The 13970-nt window shown below is 55.9% G+C and overlaps 1 protein-coding gene across 7 annotated transcripts in view; it reads right to left on the bottom strand.

Annotated features, from left to right (window-relative positions):
• Positions 1-13915, bottom strand: part of FLT4 (fms related receptor tyrosine kinase 4) — a 46789-nt gene extending 32874 nt beyond the window's left edge. For 5 of the 7 annotated variants that reach the window (XM_085236712.1, XM_085236717.1, XM_085236714.1 and 2 more), the window contains exon 1: positions 13656-13914. In XM_085236712.1, the coding sequence (XP_085092838.1) occupies positions 13656-13713 (58 nt within the window). In that variant the 5' untranslated portion in view covers positions 13714-13914. Of the gene's footprint in view, positions 1-13655 lie in introns of all 7 variants that reach the window. The other 2 variants (XM_085236718.1, XM_085236713.1) reach the window with 2 other exon arrangements.
• Between the last annotated feature and the right edge of the window lie 55 nt (positions 13916-13970).

Here is a 13970-nt window from a genome sequence, read left to right as displayed (position 1 = left end):
ATTTAAACCCATTTATCAATCACAGAGTAACCTGGCAGAGCCGCAGCAATGCCACGTGAGGCCTCTCCTCCAAAACCAGGGCCTACGGATGCAAATCTCCTAATAGGAGAGCCCTGCCACACTCTTCAGGACAGCCTCAAACCCGCCCTCAGCAACCAGGGGCATCAATAGGGTGCCAGTCCCTAGCACACCAGGCCTTGGAGGGGCAGTGCTTAGAGCTAGGCCGCGGGGAAGCCATGGCTGCTGCGGGGGCTGCAGAGGGACGTGCCGAGCAGCACTGCCGGGCTGAGCCTGCCGGCCTCCTTCTGCCCAATTGTTCTCCGTTTCCTTCCCGCCCATGCGTGGCTCCGCAGCAGCTATCCCCATGGCTGCCCCCTTGGCAACGGCAGGATGCAGGCCGTTGCCGCCATCTCCCTCGCCCTGGCCCTCCTCTGCCTGCATGGAGCCCCGCCTGCCATGGCTGGTTCCACAGACAGCCATCAGTGTCATCAATGAGCCAGCCACCACAGCAGCCATTGCTTGGTGTTCAACCAGTCCGTGGGGTCGGTGTCATGGAGGACGCTCTGCTTCCACTTCCCCTTCCCCAGTGCAGGGGACTGGGGACGTCCTACACAAAAATGTGCCCTGTGGGCTGTGAAAATAAACAAGCACATTTTTGGTCAAATCCCTTCAAAATGTAACGAGGTTTATTAAAAAAGGCGGGGAGGAATCTGACCACTAAGCTGCACTTCCTATGAATGCCGGACACAATTATCCCCCTGCAAACACTGCTCTCCAGATGGCCACGGCCTGTCAGTGCCCCACATCAGCGAGAATGCGACAGACTCACATTTGCCATGGGGCTGGGCTGGTTCCCTGAAAGCTCATCTCAAAACCTTGGCACCACGCAAAGCCCTAAACCCATAACCAGGGATGGTGGGAGCCTCATGGCTGATGCGCAGACAAATAACCCCTGCACACCTTCACATGCCATGGGGTGACCTGCTGCAACCAGCACCGGGGGGGTGGAGGGGAAAGGATCTGTGCAGGTTGAGGCTGTGGGATTCCTGCAGATGCATCCTGTCTGCGGCGCTCCACAAGTACAACAGGAAAAGGAACCACGGCTCCCTCTGAAAGCACCACAGTGTGGGGTTGGGGATGCTCCCGTGGCCAGTGCAGGGCTGGGCCCTGTGGCTACCCAGTCCCCCCACTATTCTATGTGGCCATCCAGCCACCTCTCTGGCCTCTGGCTGGTGTCAGTTTTGGGGACTTCCTGTGCAGGTGCTCCCAGTCACCTACTGCACCCAGCACAGGCAAGGGATGCACAGAGCTATCTACCTGCAAAAGCATCTGCAGGGCCACAAACTTTCCCCAAAACCACCCTCCATTTCCCTCTATGTTCATTAGCTGGATCCACCCCCTACTGCACCATCCCTCCCCGTGGGAGGGGGTGCCCCATAAGTGCTGATCTCGGCCATTAAATCTCCTCCGACCGGCACACAGATGGTTTGTGTCTCTGGCAAATCCCAGGGTGCGAGGGAGATGTCTCCAGAGCACTGAGAGTCTCCTCTTCTCCCAGTCCCTCCTTCCCCACCTCCAGCCCCCGTGATGCTTTATCTCCTCGGCCTGCGGGCGCACACTGAATTGTGCCCTTGTGCAGGGAGAGCATTAATGTAATTAAAAAGGCATGCGGCAGCCCCGGCAGGCTTTGTTTTTTCAAGATGGTTTCCAAGCAAGTTGGCAGTGGGATATTAAAATAAACAGAAGGGGGATTGATGGGATGCGGAGAGAGGAAGCAGGATCCCACAGCCGCTCACACCTTGTCTAATTTCAGAGAAGTGCACTTTCCAGCAGTTTCTCTAGCTTGATCTCTCAGTACATGGCTCTGAAAGGGGCAAGGCTGAATCTTCTCCTTATCACGGGCGGCTCCATCATTTTCCCCAGCCCTTTCCACCTCTCTTCCCACAGCCTGCAACCACCACAGCTCTCAGCACAACGGCAGGGCTCCCATATGGTGTGCAGCCATGTCCTGCACCCTAGGGCCTGGCTGGGAAGCCATGCTCCCCCAGGAAGGGTTATCCACCATAGAGTGCCCTGCAGAGACTAAGCAGCCTGCAGGAAGCCCTGTGCCGGATCCTGCTTCCAAGCCCCTGCATACCCCGCAGCCCCTCTGCGCTTCCCCTTCCCTCCCTCTCTGCTGAGTCGGCCCTGCTGACTGATTAACGGGGCGCCTTTCCGGAGAGGCATTTTGTTCACACTCTGTCCTTCTCGCTGACTTCCTCCCCCAGTGCTAGGCTGGATTGCTCTTGCTGTAGCCACCATGAGTCCCCAGCTAAATGCATCTTGTGCTCCTGCTGCCAAATTCAGTGCCTGGGGGGTTCTGTGATCAGAGCTGGACAATAACATGCATGCAGCAAAGCTCCCCTGGACACACTCTTTATGTGCTTTTGGTCCCGATCCCTCCAGCTCTCCCTTCTTGCTCAATTCCTCTTTCCCTCTTCCCTTTGCTCAAGAAAAGTCACCCTGATCCTGCTACTGCTCCATCTTCACTCTGGGTCTGGAGCTAGCAGATAGAGTGATGCAGCTCCTCTTGCACAGCATCTCCTGTTTCTCTTGGGTCTCACCCCCAGCCTGAACCCTTGGCTGCCCCAAGCTCAGACCCTCTATGGAGGCTCTCCCTGCACAAGCAGGGAAAGGCATGCACTTAGCAGCTATGGTGCATGATAACATGTCAATGTCAGCAAATACCTGCTCCTGGCAAGTCAATGACAAAATACAGTTAGCAGCTGGGGAAACAACACTTTTTGATGCGAAAGAGAGGCAAATCTCTTCTCTGGGTTTCCAGGTTGGGCTCATCAGAATCAGCAGCATTTGCCTTCAAAACTCCACATGCACCATTTCTCCTTGCCCTGCAGATCTTAACCCTGGCACACACACATGCAATCCCCATGCTCTGCTCCAATCACCCCTTCCCCACACAACTGTCTGGAGACAGGGGACCTAACCCTAACACTAATCCACACACAGGAAGTCCACATGCCAGGTGGAGAACCACACCAGCATCCCCTTGCAGGGCTGAATATCCCACGTGGAGCAGCTCCTGCCCACACCCAGGGCAGGCATCCAGCCGTGGGCTGGAGCAGCAAAGTACAAACATCACGCTCACGAGGATGCATGGCTGGCATCTCCTTCTCTTGTTTTGCAGAGAGGTGTGATATCACATACAGATGAGAAATGAATGGCCGTGGGGATGAAGCATTGGGTGTTTTCTCTCCAACCTGACGGTGGGCAGGGAGAGCCCTAAAGCACAGTGAGAATGGACACCAAAACAGAGCAGCCTCTGCCCCAGGACTGCAAGCAGGGTGCTGCTCCCTTGGCCGTGAAGATTTACATCCATGGAACTCGCCTCCTGAAATATCATCAGACACAAATGTGGTGGAGCTGTGCCCTCACCACTCTGTAGATATTCACAAAGCATCAGGTACTCCTTTGCTCCACACAGGGAGCAAAGACATGAAGGGATTCCTGCAGGGATCTCCTGCAAGGGAGACAGGAGATTAATAATTACAGGAATTCAATCAAAACTCACAGTGTTGGGTTGATCATCATTAGCATGTGCTGGAGCCTTAGCATCCAACACTACAGTACAACAGCCCTGTGGCTGCGACCCAAACAGCTGCCATAGCCTCAGTGCTAGCACCCCAGGGTCTGCTTCACCTCTCAGCGTTCATAGGCTTTAAGTAACTGGTTATTTTTTATTGGCAAGGCACACAATCCCATAATCCCTGCACTGATGGGAAGTGAAGGAAAGCTGCAAGCCCTTTGGGTTCCTTTGGCTTTTAGACTCGCAAGCCAGTGGCCCCATCAGGAGGCAGAAACAGAGGAGTTCAATACAGAGTGCAACATGGAAGCACCCAAACCGCCATGTGCCACTGCTTCAGGCACCCAGCATGGGCACAGCCACCCACGTGCCAGGAGTGGCTGCCACGCTGTGCCCTGCAGCATCCCCATCACACAGTGTTTATCTGTCTGCCTCTCTCCTCTCCCCCCGCAGGAAGCACTATCTCACCATCGCCCTGCTTGCTCCAGCCCTGTTTCCTGCTCCATCCTGCCAGGTTTACCCTGCTTTTTCCTCCCCCCCTCCCCCTGCCCCATAGCTCTCAGGCCATGTTTGCATTTCTGTCTCCTGCCGTCTTTCCTCTCCCTCCCCCCGATGCTCGTTCCCTACTCCATCCTCCCCAAGAGGTTGCGTCCTGAGCCAAAGTTAGCCTCTGTCAGGTACCCCGCGTCCGGCCCGGGGCAGCGGGTCAGCCGGGGCCACCCTGCAGACCTCCTCCAGGATCTCTGCTGTCAGCAGCCTCCCTGTGCCCCGGGGGAGCGGCTGTTTGCTGCTCTTGCTGGGCCAGGGATGCTCCTGCACATCACAGCCTGTTTCCCCACCAGCCCGCCCTTCGCTGCTGGCCAGACAGTGCTTTGTTTGGTCCCTCACTCCCTGGATTGCTCCGGGTTTGTTGGCTGCCTACTCCTGCCCAGAGAATCTTTTTCCTGCTTTTGAGATAGAGGATGCTCCAACCATCTGTGTGTTTTATTTCCTTGTAGAAACTAACAAGCCGAGGATTGTTTCCTCCCCCTGACATTTCAGAGGGCAGCTCTGGCACAGCAGAACACACAGTGCCTGCAGACAGGAACAGCCCCATTCTGCCCAGAGGATTCACTCTCGAAGGGCCAGAAAGCCCAGACATGCCAGAATGGGCAGCTCCCACCTTGCCACTGCCCCTGCACAGCCCTGCTTAGCAGACACGGCCACCCCTCCTCCAGCAGCTCCTATTAACTGCATAGCTAAACCCTTGTAGAACTCAAAACTACCCTCCCACATCCTAAAGACTGTCAGGTTGCTTCTCTTCCTACTTTAATTTACTTCTTTCCAAATCTCACCCTGCTCACATTCTCTGCCCCTGCAGGACGTGATTAGTGTGGCACAGAAAGAGCAGAGGGATCGGACGGCGTTAGGGGTTGGAGACAGAACCAGCACCATTTGTTGCACCTCTTACCGGAAAGGATGCAATGGATGGACAGGTGAGGTACCAGACTCGGTACCATTAACCACATCCCTACCACCAGTTGATCTGTGAGCCATGATCAGGTGAAGCACCCTGTGAAGAGAGCCCAGAGCTGGGCCAGTGGGAGGGCAGAGCTCAGTGAGGTGGCATCCACCTCTCGATGGGAGATGCATCTAACTGGGAAGTCAGAGGGATCCCCAGCACCACCACTAAACACAGAGAGAAAAGGGCAGTGGCATTTGGAAAGAAAATAAATCAAGTTAAATGCTTGCTTTTTGCTTGATGTGCGTGGGTTTAATTGCTGGCCTTTGGAGTTTGGCTTTTCCCAAGACTGTTGACTCGTGGATGGGCTGAGCAGGTCAGCAAAGCAGTGCCCAGACAGCATCAGGGTGGGCTTCTCTGGGCACCTGCAAGGCTTGCAGCTGGGCTGGGAGGCACTGTGCCAAGAGGAGAAGCCCTGCTGCTCTATCTCCCCACCCCTGGGGTCTGCATCCAGATGTTTGCTACTTGGCTGCCAGCAGAAATCAACACAGAGCCTTCCAACCATGCAGCTGCCCCAGAGCTGGCAATGCCTACCCTGCTCCACAGCACAACCTGTCCTCAAGCTGCTCTCCAGCTGCTGACTGCAGGAGAGCTGATGAGCAGGGTGAGTGGGGGAAAAAACAGTTTTGCAATTAGGTGATTATCTTAGAATCATAGAATCACCAAGGTTGGGCCTTGGAATACCTGGATTCAGTTCTCCATCTGCTCCAGGCTCCCTGTAATGCAGCCTCTGTGCACCTCTAGCAGATCAGCAGGAACTGGGCTGCTTTAGCTTGGGAAAAAAAATACTCAAGGAAAAAAGGAGGAATCCTTACAGCTCCGGATAAAAGATAACATGAAACAAAGAAAATAGATTTATCCCAGAGTCAATGCAACATTAAAAAGCTCCATTAGATGAAGACGGGTCCAGAAAGTAGGAACCACAAGCAAAGGGCAGGAGGAACATTAACTTCCTGATCATCAAAGACAGGTTTTCAAGCAACAAGTATAACCTAAAAATAATCATAATGAAAAAGCAAAGGGAAGAGTGGTCACGGGCATGAGAGCACGCTGCTGCCTGGGGAGCCTGAGCGCACAGAGCCTTCCACGTGCAGCCTCCATGTGCACACCCGCACGTGTGCACAGCGCATCCGCACAGCCCCTTCTGCCTCCACCACCGGGGTGGGCATGGGGGGAGGCAGGAAGATTGCAGGGATCTGCTTCAAAGAAGTATTCGTCACTGGGGCAGCGGCGGAGGAAGGAAACCTCAGGTAGAGGTCAGACGTGTGAGCGGGGAGCACTGCAGGAACAGCCGAGTGATCACTGCAGACCCGAGAGCCCCTCCCTCCCCCCAGCATCCACGAGCAGGGAGAATAGGAATTTCAGCCTGAAAAACACTGCAGCACAGTGGACTTTCTGCTACCCCCAAAGGCAGCTGGAGCTGGCCAAACCCAGAGTCTTCCCTGACGTGGTTAATAAAAATCTGACTGCTCTCTGCGGGATCCCCAAGAGGAACAGGATTGGAGAGGAGTGCAGTGATGTTTCTGCCTGCACGCAAGGCCCTGCTGGGCTGCTCCTCACACCAATGAGCCAGCAGGTCCTGCCTTCTTCCTGCCAGCCCTGTGCGGTGCCCAGGGTGTGGTGCGGACACGCTCTGGGTTTCTCTTGGCACACAGCTGTGCTCACAAGCCAGGACCTGCTGCAGTGGGAGATGATAATCATCAGCTCTAAGAGCCAAAGTGCATCGAGGCATCCGCGTCACTTGAGATTAGCTGGTGGTGAACATCTGCACAACTCACTCTCTCCCCACCTCCTCCTAACACCCCTCATGCAGATATGAAATTCATCTAACTCCCTTCCAAGAGAGGCTGAGTTTGAAATGTCACACTCTGTAGATCACAGCAGGACTCCTACGATGGAACACCCAACCCAAATGGCAGCATTGGGCTGTGGTGCTATTTGAAGGCCGGCAAGCTATACCAGCTTATGCTGCTTTTAAAAATAGCTTCCAAGGGGGTTACCAAACTCCATAATGACCCAATTACAAAGCTCTACCCAGAGGTTAACAGTTGTTTTCCCATTCAAAGGTGCTTCCCTTCCACGCAGCCCAGCGGGCAGAGCACGCAAGCAGCCCGATGGGAAGGAAGCGTTGACACATGCGAATGACTTCCAGTGGAGAAACAGAGTACCAACAGGGGGAATGGTGCTAAGGAGACCACACGCCACTTCCTCAGCTGTTGCTGCCTGGACACTGCCAGGTGCCCACAGCCTCACGGTGTGATAGGAAGGCATTGGCTTGGGACCATTTTGAAAGGTGGCAATTGGTCCAAGGGGCTGAGTAGAGGTGTAGGCAGGGGGATCAGAGTCCCTCTACTGTTTCACCATGGGCACCTCTTCTCACTCGTACAACTTTCCTAAGTTCACATGGGGCCCTGTTTATTTTTCTTTCTTTCTTTTTTTAAACCTACTATTGTACTAAGAAGTGTTTTGCTTTTGGAAAAGGTGACTGCAGGGCCAACACCGCACGGAGTCTCCTGCTGCCTTTTCATCACCACTATAACCCCATGATCAACGCTTATCTGTGATGAAGGCAGCTTTGTGTTCCCACTGTCGTATAAAAGGAGACCCTGGCACTCCCCTCCTGCCCCATACATTCTTTGAAATGCCACCCAGGCCTTGCCAGTGCCCTGACCAAGTGGTTCCTCTGTTCTGCGCACTGGAACATCACAGGGGAAGAGAGGATGGATAGCATATGCCCAGATCCCATCCCAGTGTAGAGTCCTCAGGCTAGATGGATGTCCCATAAAGCAACACTGGATGACTCCATTTGCAGCACAGCATCACCTATCCCTTATTCCAGTCCCAGCACAATGGCCCTGTACTGCCCAACCATCAGCTCAGGGACACCCATGGTGTGAATACGAGCATCTCTCATAGGACACCTTGCATCGCAATCGCAACCGCTCCCCACCATTGAACCTCTGCTCTTAGCTTCCCGAGGGCTAAGAGCTGCAGCACCATGATGGGATGACGACCACTCAGAGCAAATCACAGTGGGGACAGATCAGGCTGGGACAGCCCACGGCGAAGTGATGGATTTCTACAGGCACTCAGTGCCGTCACCTCTGCTGGATGCTGTTTCTTTGCTGTCATCACTCTGAGCTGGCAGTTTTCAAATCCAAATACAAATCACAATTTGTGCCCAACCTTCTGCCTTGGTAGATATCAAGATTTACTGCTGTCACAGGAAACTATTGACTTTACCCTTACTTTTGTCAGTATTTATTTTTTTAGGTCACCACATGCACCATCCATCTCAGCAGACGGCCGTATTTCAGAACGAGGGAAAACAAGTTGCAGGCAGAGGGCAGAGCCCTGGAGCCAGTCCACAGCACACACACATCTGCATGGACACACACATGCTTCCCCAGCCAACACGGGTCCCACACACCCTTCCCACATGGGGAAATCATGCTGGGTTTGGGATGCTCCTTTGCTTCACCTTGCCCGTCCCTGAGCAGCTCCCCAACAAAAGCCCTTCAACACCACTTGGAGGATGGCACAGAGCATCTCCAAAAGATGCCTCTCTCCCCCTCTGGCTGCAGGCCATGGGGTAGGGCACTATTTTCAGCTTTGCTGTGACTGCGTCCGGGTGAGATGACGGCTGTGGCAGGAAGGTGCTGTGGAAAGTTAGCTCATGGGAGTTAGCTCACACTGCTGCAATGTTAGTGTGTATCACGCGGGGAAGTGACGCCAGGAGCAGCATGTGTAACTTCAAACAAACAACTTGCACTATGCACTCTGCTGCTTTTTCTGCCCCGGAACCCAGGGAGGATGCCAAAGCCCTGTTATCCCTGTGGGGACTGAGCTGAGCACTGCTCTGGGGGCAGAAGGCAGGGGCTCCTGCTGCTTCCTCCATCCATCAGGGCTGTGTGCATCCGTGGCACTGGCTGTGGTGGATGATGGGATCAGAGAGGGCGATGCTCAGAGGGCACAGAATTTTAATATTTTAAATATTCCTCAGCTAAAACAGAATTGGCCAGACACACATCTCACACATCTCTGGGGCTCCCACTGCCCCAGGGAACACTCTCCTGGCAGCAAAGGAGTAGTGATCCCTTCTCATGAGCCCTGCACACCCTATGCACAGTGATGTTAATCTGGGTGCTGCACAGTAACCTGAGAGTCCTGTGTCCACATGGAGGGTAAGGACTGCTCTGCTTAGGGCTTGCTCTTTAAAAAAATACGGTCTCTCCGTACATTCTGCCCTTTTAAAATACATTAATTGCCATGGAAACAATGCTCTTATTGGTATGGGAGCAGCTTGGTGGCCTCCACAGATGCAAGATAAAAATCAATGAATACATTGAAATCAGGCTGCATTTTGGGACCTTTTGTGGTTTTGGGGCTGGTCACTGTGGGCACACACATGAGAAGCTAACAGGATGCCATGTCCTACGGAGATAAAGCAGGATGCAACATGCAGTGACATCTGTGCTCGGTTGGCGCAGCCCTGCACTGATGGCAGTCCCAGTGCTGATGTCTGTGCTCAGCCACAGCTCCTGGTGCTGCTCACACCCCGCTCCTGGCTGCCATTCACACCCCCACTGCCAGCAAGCAGAAAACCTTGCCTTCACACCAAGCAGCGCCCGGGGGAAGGGCTGTGGGTGCCCTCCCTGCCCACGACCATCCCAACACAGGGCCAGAACTGTCCTGCTCCCCACTGTGCCGCGCAGCTCAGTGCTCCCCGTGCTGTTATCAGGCAGTGACAGTTTCCGCCATCAGATTCCTCCTGTCCGTCAGGAAAGCTAAATAAGGAACATCGTTCAGGCGGCTGCAGGAAGAGGGGAAATGCAGGGACATCCGGCCCAGCTGCCAATTTTTCCTTTCCCATGAACCACCGCTGACCTCCGCCAGGGAGAACCTGGACACCAAGCCTGGCACCAGCACTGAACCGTTTTGCTTAACCCTACCCTGTGCTAAAGTACTGTCACCATCACAGCACCATGTACACCATGCTGTGGGTAGAGAACCACCGTGCACAGGGTTTTGGATGCACCAAAGGATCTCGAGAGCATCACTGCACTGTTCTGAATCCTTCCTTGCACACACAGGCAGGTCAACTCCCACCTTTCCCCTTCATCTCTGCTCACTACACAGCTCTGTCCATCGGTGATGGAGGATGGAGACAAGGAGGGTCTGCAGCCCTTTTCACACCCTGTATGGGATACACCTGGTTTCTTGCTGCCTTTCCCTGCACAGGCGACTTTGTGACCAGATGGAAGAGAACGCACTTAGATGTCTCACGCCATTCCCCACAGCCTTGTCCCATTGCTTGGAGCCTTTCCAAGACCCCCTGCACTGATCCTCCCCATTAGCACATGACGTCCATCCCACAGCACCTCCACGCTTGGCCCAAACGATGCTCACGTTGGGAGGCGGGGGCCGAACCACAGCAAGAAAAACAATTAGCACGTGGGAGAAGCTGTAAGGTGAAACGCAAGTCACTGCCTCAGACCTGTTTCTGATCCTCCAGTATAGAAAAGACTCCAGGACAGATCTCTGCCTTTAAAACCAGGGAGACTTTCACCGGGATCCTCCTTGCCCAGTTGAGCGCGGGCCATCTCTGCGCTCACAATGAGCACCGCAGATGGGCAATAACACTTTGTGCTGAAAACATCACAACTATTCCAACCAGAGAGAAAAAGCCCCCCTGGGGCCCGGTGAACCCTCCCTTGTAACAACATGAAACAAGAAACAAAGGTCTGGGATAGCCAGAGGCAATAAAACCCTGGAATTAATTTAACCAGTCACTAGATGCCAGTGCAGCTGCGGTAGCATTTCTTTTGCTGATGAAGGTCTCGGGATAAGCTCAGCTCTGGTGCAGGGCATAGTCCTGGGCTCCTCCACTGGACCCTCCTGAGCCAGTATCCCCATGCCTGGGTTGGGGCATGCAGGAACAGAGATGATACCATATACCTCAGCCCCAGGTGACACTGCACTCCTCATCTCCCCACCACAGTCACTCACAGGGAACCACCGCGCTGTGATTTTTGCCTGTCCTGCCCAGCGGAAGAGCTCTGCGGTGTTGGGCTGTTTCTTACAAGGAAACCACCACAACCACTCCCTGAGCAGTGAGATCTGGTTCGCACGAGTCACTGAGTTTATCCCCATGCCTGCAGCACCCCCTGGGCTTGGTGCAGCCTTGGGTGGGATGAGTATGGCATAAATACACAGCCTCCCAAAACTAGGGTCCCCAAACCTTTGTTCCCGTTGCTTGGTGCTGTTTAATCCAGCAGCCTGAATGCAAAGATGCAGGTGATGCTCACTCTGTGGGCACACCCGTAGGGCTCATGCTGCTCCCCAAAGCCACCAAGGACTGAGAACCTATTAAGGGCCCCCACCTCTTTGGCACAGAAGCACCCAGAGCACCACAGGTGCATCGCACAGTGCTGGAGAAGTGGCAGCCTGGCCCCGGCCCTGCCGCTGTTCCCATGGGATCCTGCTCTCCTTTCCCTCCCCAGGAACTGCCCCAAGAACAGCCTGTTCCCTCCCAGAGCACCTGCCCTTCCCACGCCTGCCCTAGAAAATGCCGTTGGGCTGAGGCCCCCCCCGGAGATGGGGATCTCATGTGGACCTGATGGGCAGCATGGAGGCTGGGTGGGTCCCTCCTGGATGGGATCATTGTGGTGCCAGGGGTGTGCCCTCCCTCAGCCAAACATCAAACTGAGCTCAGCCACCATTCTCCCCGCAGCAGTATACACACAGGCAGCAAGATGCAGGCTGGCATGCCCAAGCCAAATCCCAGGGCAGGGAGAGCAGCCCGTTCCCCCCAGGTTTTCCTTAAGCAAATGGTGAGGCCATGGGTGCCCCCTCCCCAGCACTGCTGTCCCAGCCCTGGCTCTGCTTCACCACCAAGTGACTGAGCTGAACCAGAGCAGAGTTTGCTGCACACTCCTGGATTTTTGCATGAAAGGTTGTCGCTGAAATGACCCATGTTTATTGCTTGCCATAAAGCAAGTGTTCCAAATCCCAGCTGCGAGCATAAACGTTGCTGCTGGCAGGGGCTGGCCATGCACCCGGTTGGGAGGTCTGTGTGCTCCAAGGAGGGCAGCAGCAGCTGCCAGTGCCATCGGTTCATGTCCTCCACAGGCACAGGCCCTTCCTTTGCACCATGGGGTCACGCTGCAGGAGAGGGGCAGGGTGTGAGTGATCCCACTGCTGTGTATGGAGGCTGATCCTAGGGTCACCGTGCAGCTGGGGCACAGAGAGAGCCCACCTCTTCCCACCGAGCAGAGCAATGGGGTGCAGCACCAGGATGGGCTCTCTGTGGTCCCAAACAAAACTATTCCACCATCCACACATGGAGCAATCTTACACTCACATCCCTGTTTCTGAGGGGAGCAAATACTGGCACGCAGTTGGGAGCACTGAAAAATTGGTCTCAGGTAAAGCAGGACAGAAGGCAGAGATAACAGATGATCTTTAAGGTCCCTTCCAACCCATGCCATTTTATGACTCTGTCAGAGGGGGTATGGTCTCTTGCTTGAGCTCATCACCTTCTGTGCTGCACAGCAGAGCTCCAGAGCAGTGTGTAGCCCTGAGTGAGATCTGCACAGAGCCCCGCACCGCTCCCCGCACCTCAGGGAGATGGAGGGATGCGGCACAGCCACGCACTGCTTTGCAGACTACTAACGAGAGAGCTGTGAGCAGCTGTGCCACCCGCAGCAGGTCCCCTCATAGAAATGGAGCATCCATATCAGTGTGGGCATGGTGTGCTGGCAGTGCCAACTGCAGCAGTGTGTCCATAGCCCGCTCTGAACCACCACACCCAGACCCGCAGCTTTCCCCGGTGAGCCAGTGCTACCACTGACAGTGAGTCACTGAGCTGAAAGCTACAAAAATTCTACTTGAGCCCCCAAATTTGTTCCCCTGCGTTCTCCCCGCGTTACCAACTTCCCACTGGTCTCGCTTCCATCTGTAGCGCTCGACTCACACCAGCTTCCTAGGGCTCTGGTGTCCCATCCCTGGTGGTGCCGCCCCGTCGGCACCCACGCTCAGAAAGGAACAGCAGCCACCTGCCCCACGCCACAGCCGCGGGGCTCAGCTCGCTGCCCTCAGCCTCTCGCCAACCCCCCGTCCTGAGGGAGTCCAAGTGGGCCACAGTGACCACCACGAGGAGGGCGGGCAGCGGGCAGAGCGGCGCACGGATCCCTTTCTCCTTCTCCTGCCCTCCTCCCAGCACTACGCCCGAAGCTCGAAGCGATGCCTCTGCCTACGGACAATAAAGGAGCGGAGCGCGGGTCGCCCTGCAGCCGCAAAGGAATTCCCACCGTAACGCTCCGAGGACATTTTCTCCCCTCGCACCGCGCACACCCGCGGTCCCGGCGCGGCGTCACAGCCGTCGGGGACAGCCGCGGTGCCCATCGGGGCGGGGAACAGCGGCGGGACGGTGCGGGGCGCGGGACAGCCCTAAGAGCAGTGCCTCCTCGTATCTCCGCGGGACGCCTCGGAACGGCCCCGCTGGGACAGCCGCACCCCCCGCATAACCACAGGTGCCCGGGGCAGCCCCGCAGCGCGCCCCGCAGCGCTCACCTGCCTCCGAGACAATGCCGAGCCACAGCCAGAGGGGCAGCGTGCAAACTCTCTTCATCTCCGGGGCTGCGGGCGGTTCGGTGCGGAGCGGTGCGGAGCGCCCCGCGCCCGAGCTCTGCTCCCGGCGCTCCCCAGCTGCGGCGACGCGCGGCGGCGGGCAGGGAGGGAGCACCGGGGCCGCTTCCTTTTCCTCGGGCCGCCCGCCGTCCTCCGCCGAACCCCGCGGGGCGCCGGGCGGGTACGGGGCGGGGCGGGGCGGTACGGGGCGGGCAGCGGGGCGGGAGGGGGAGTTTGGGGGCTGCACCTGCGGCTCCG

Source organism: Meleagris gallopavo, chromosome 15 (genome assembly GCF_905368555.1).
Source record: "Meleagris gallopavo chromosome 15, MGAL_WU_HG_1.1, whole genome shotgun sequence".
Taxonomy (NCBI): Eukaryota; Metazoa; Chordata; class Aves; order Galliformes; family Phasianidae; genus Meleagris; species Meleagris gallopavo.
The sequence above is the reverse complement of the archived record's forward strand: the minus strand, read 5'-3'. Positions and strand labels throughout refer to the sequence as shown.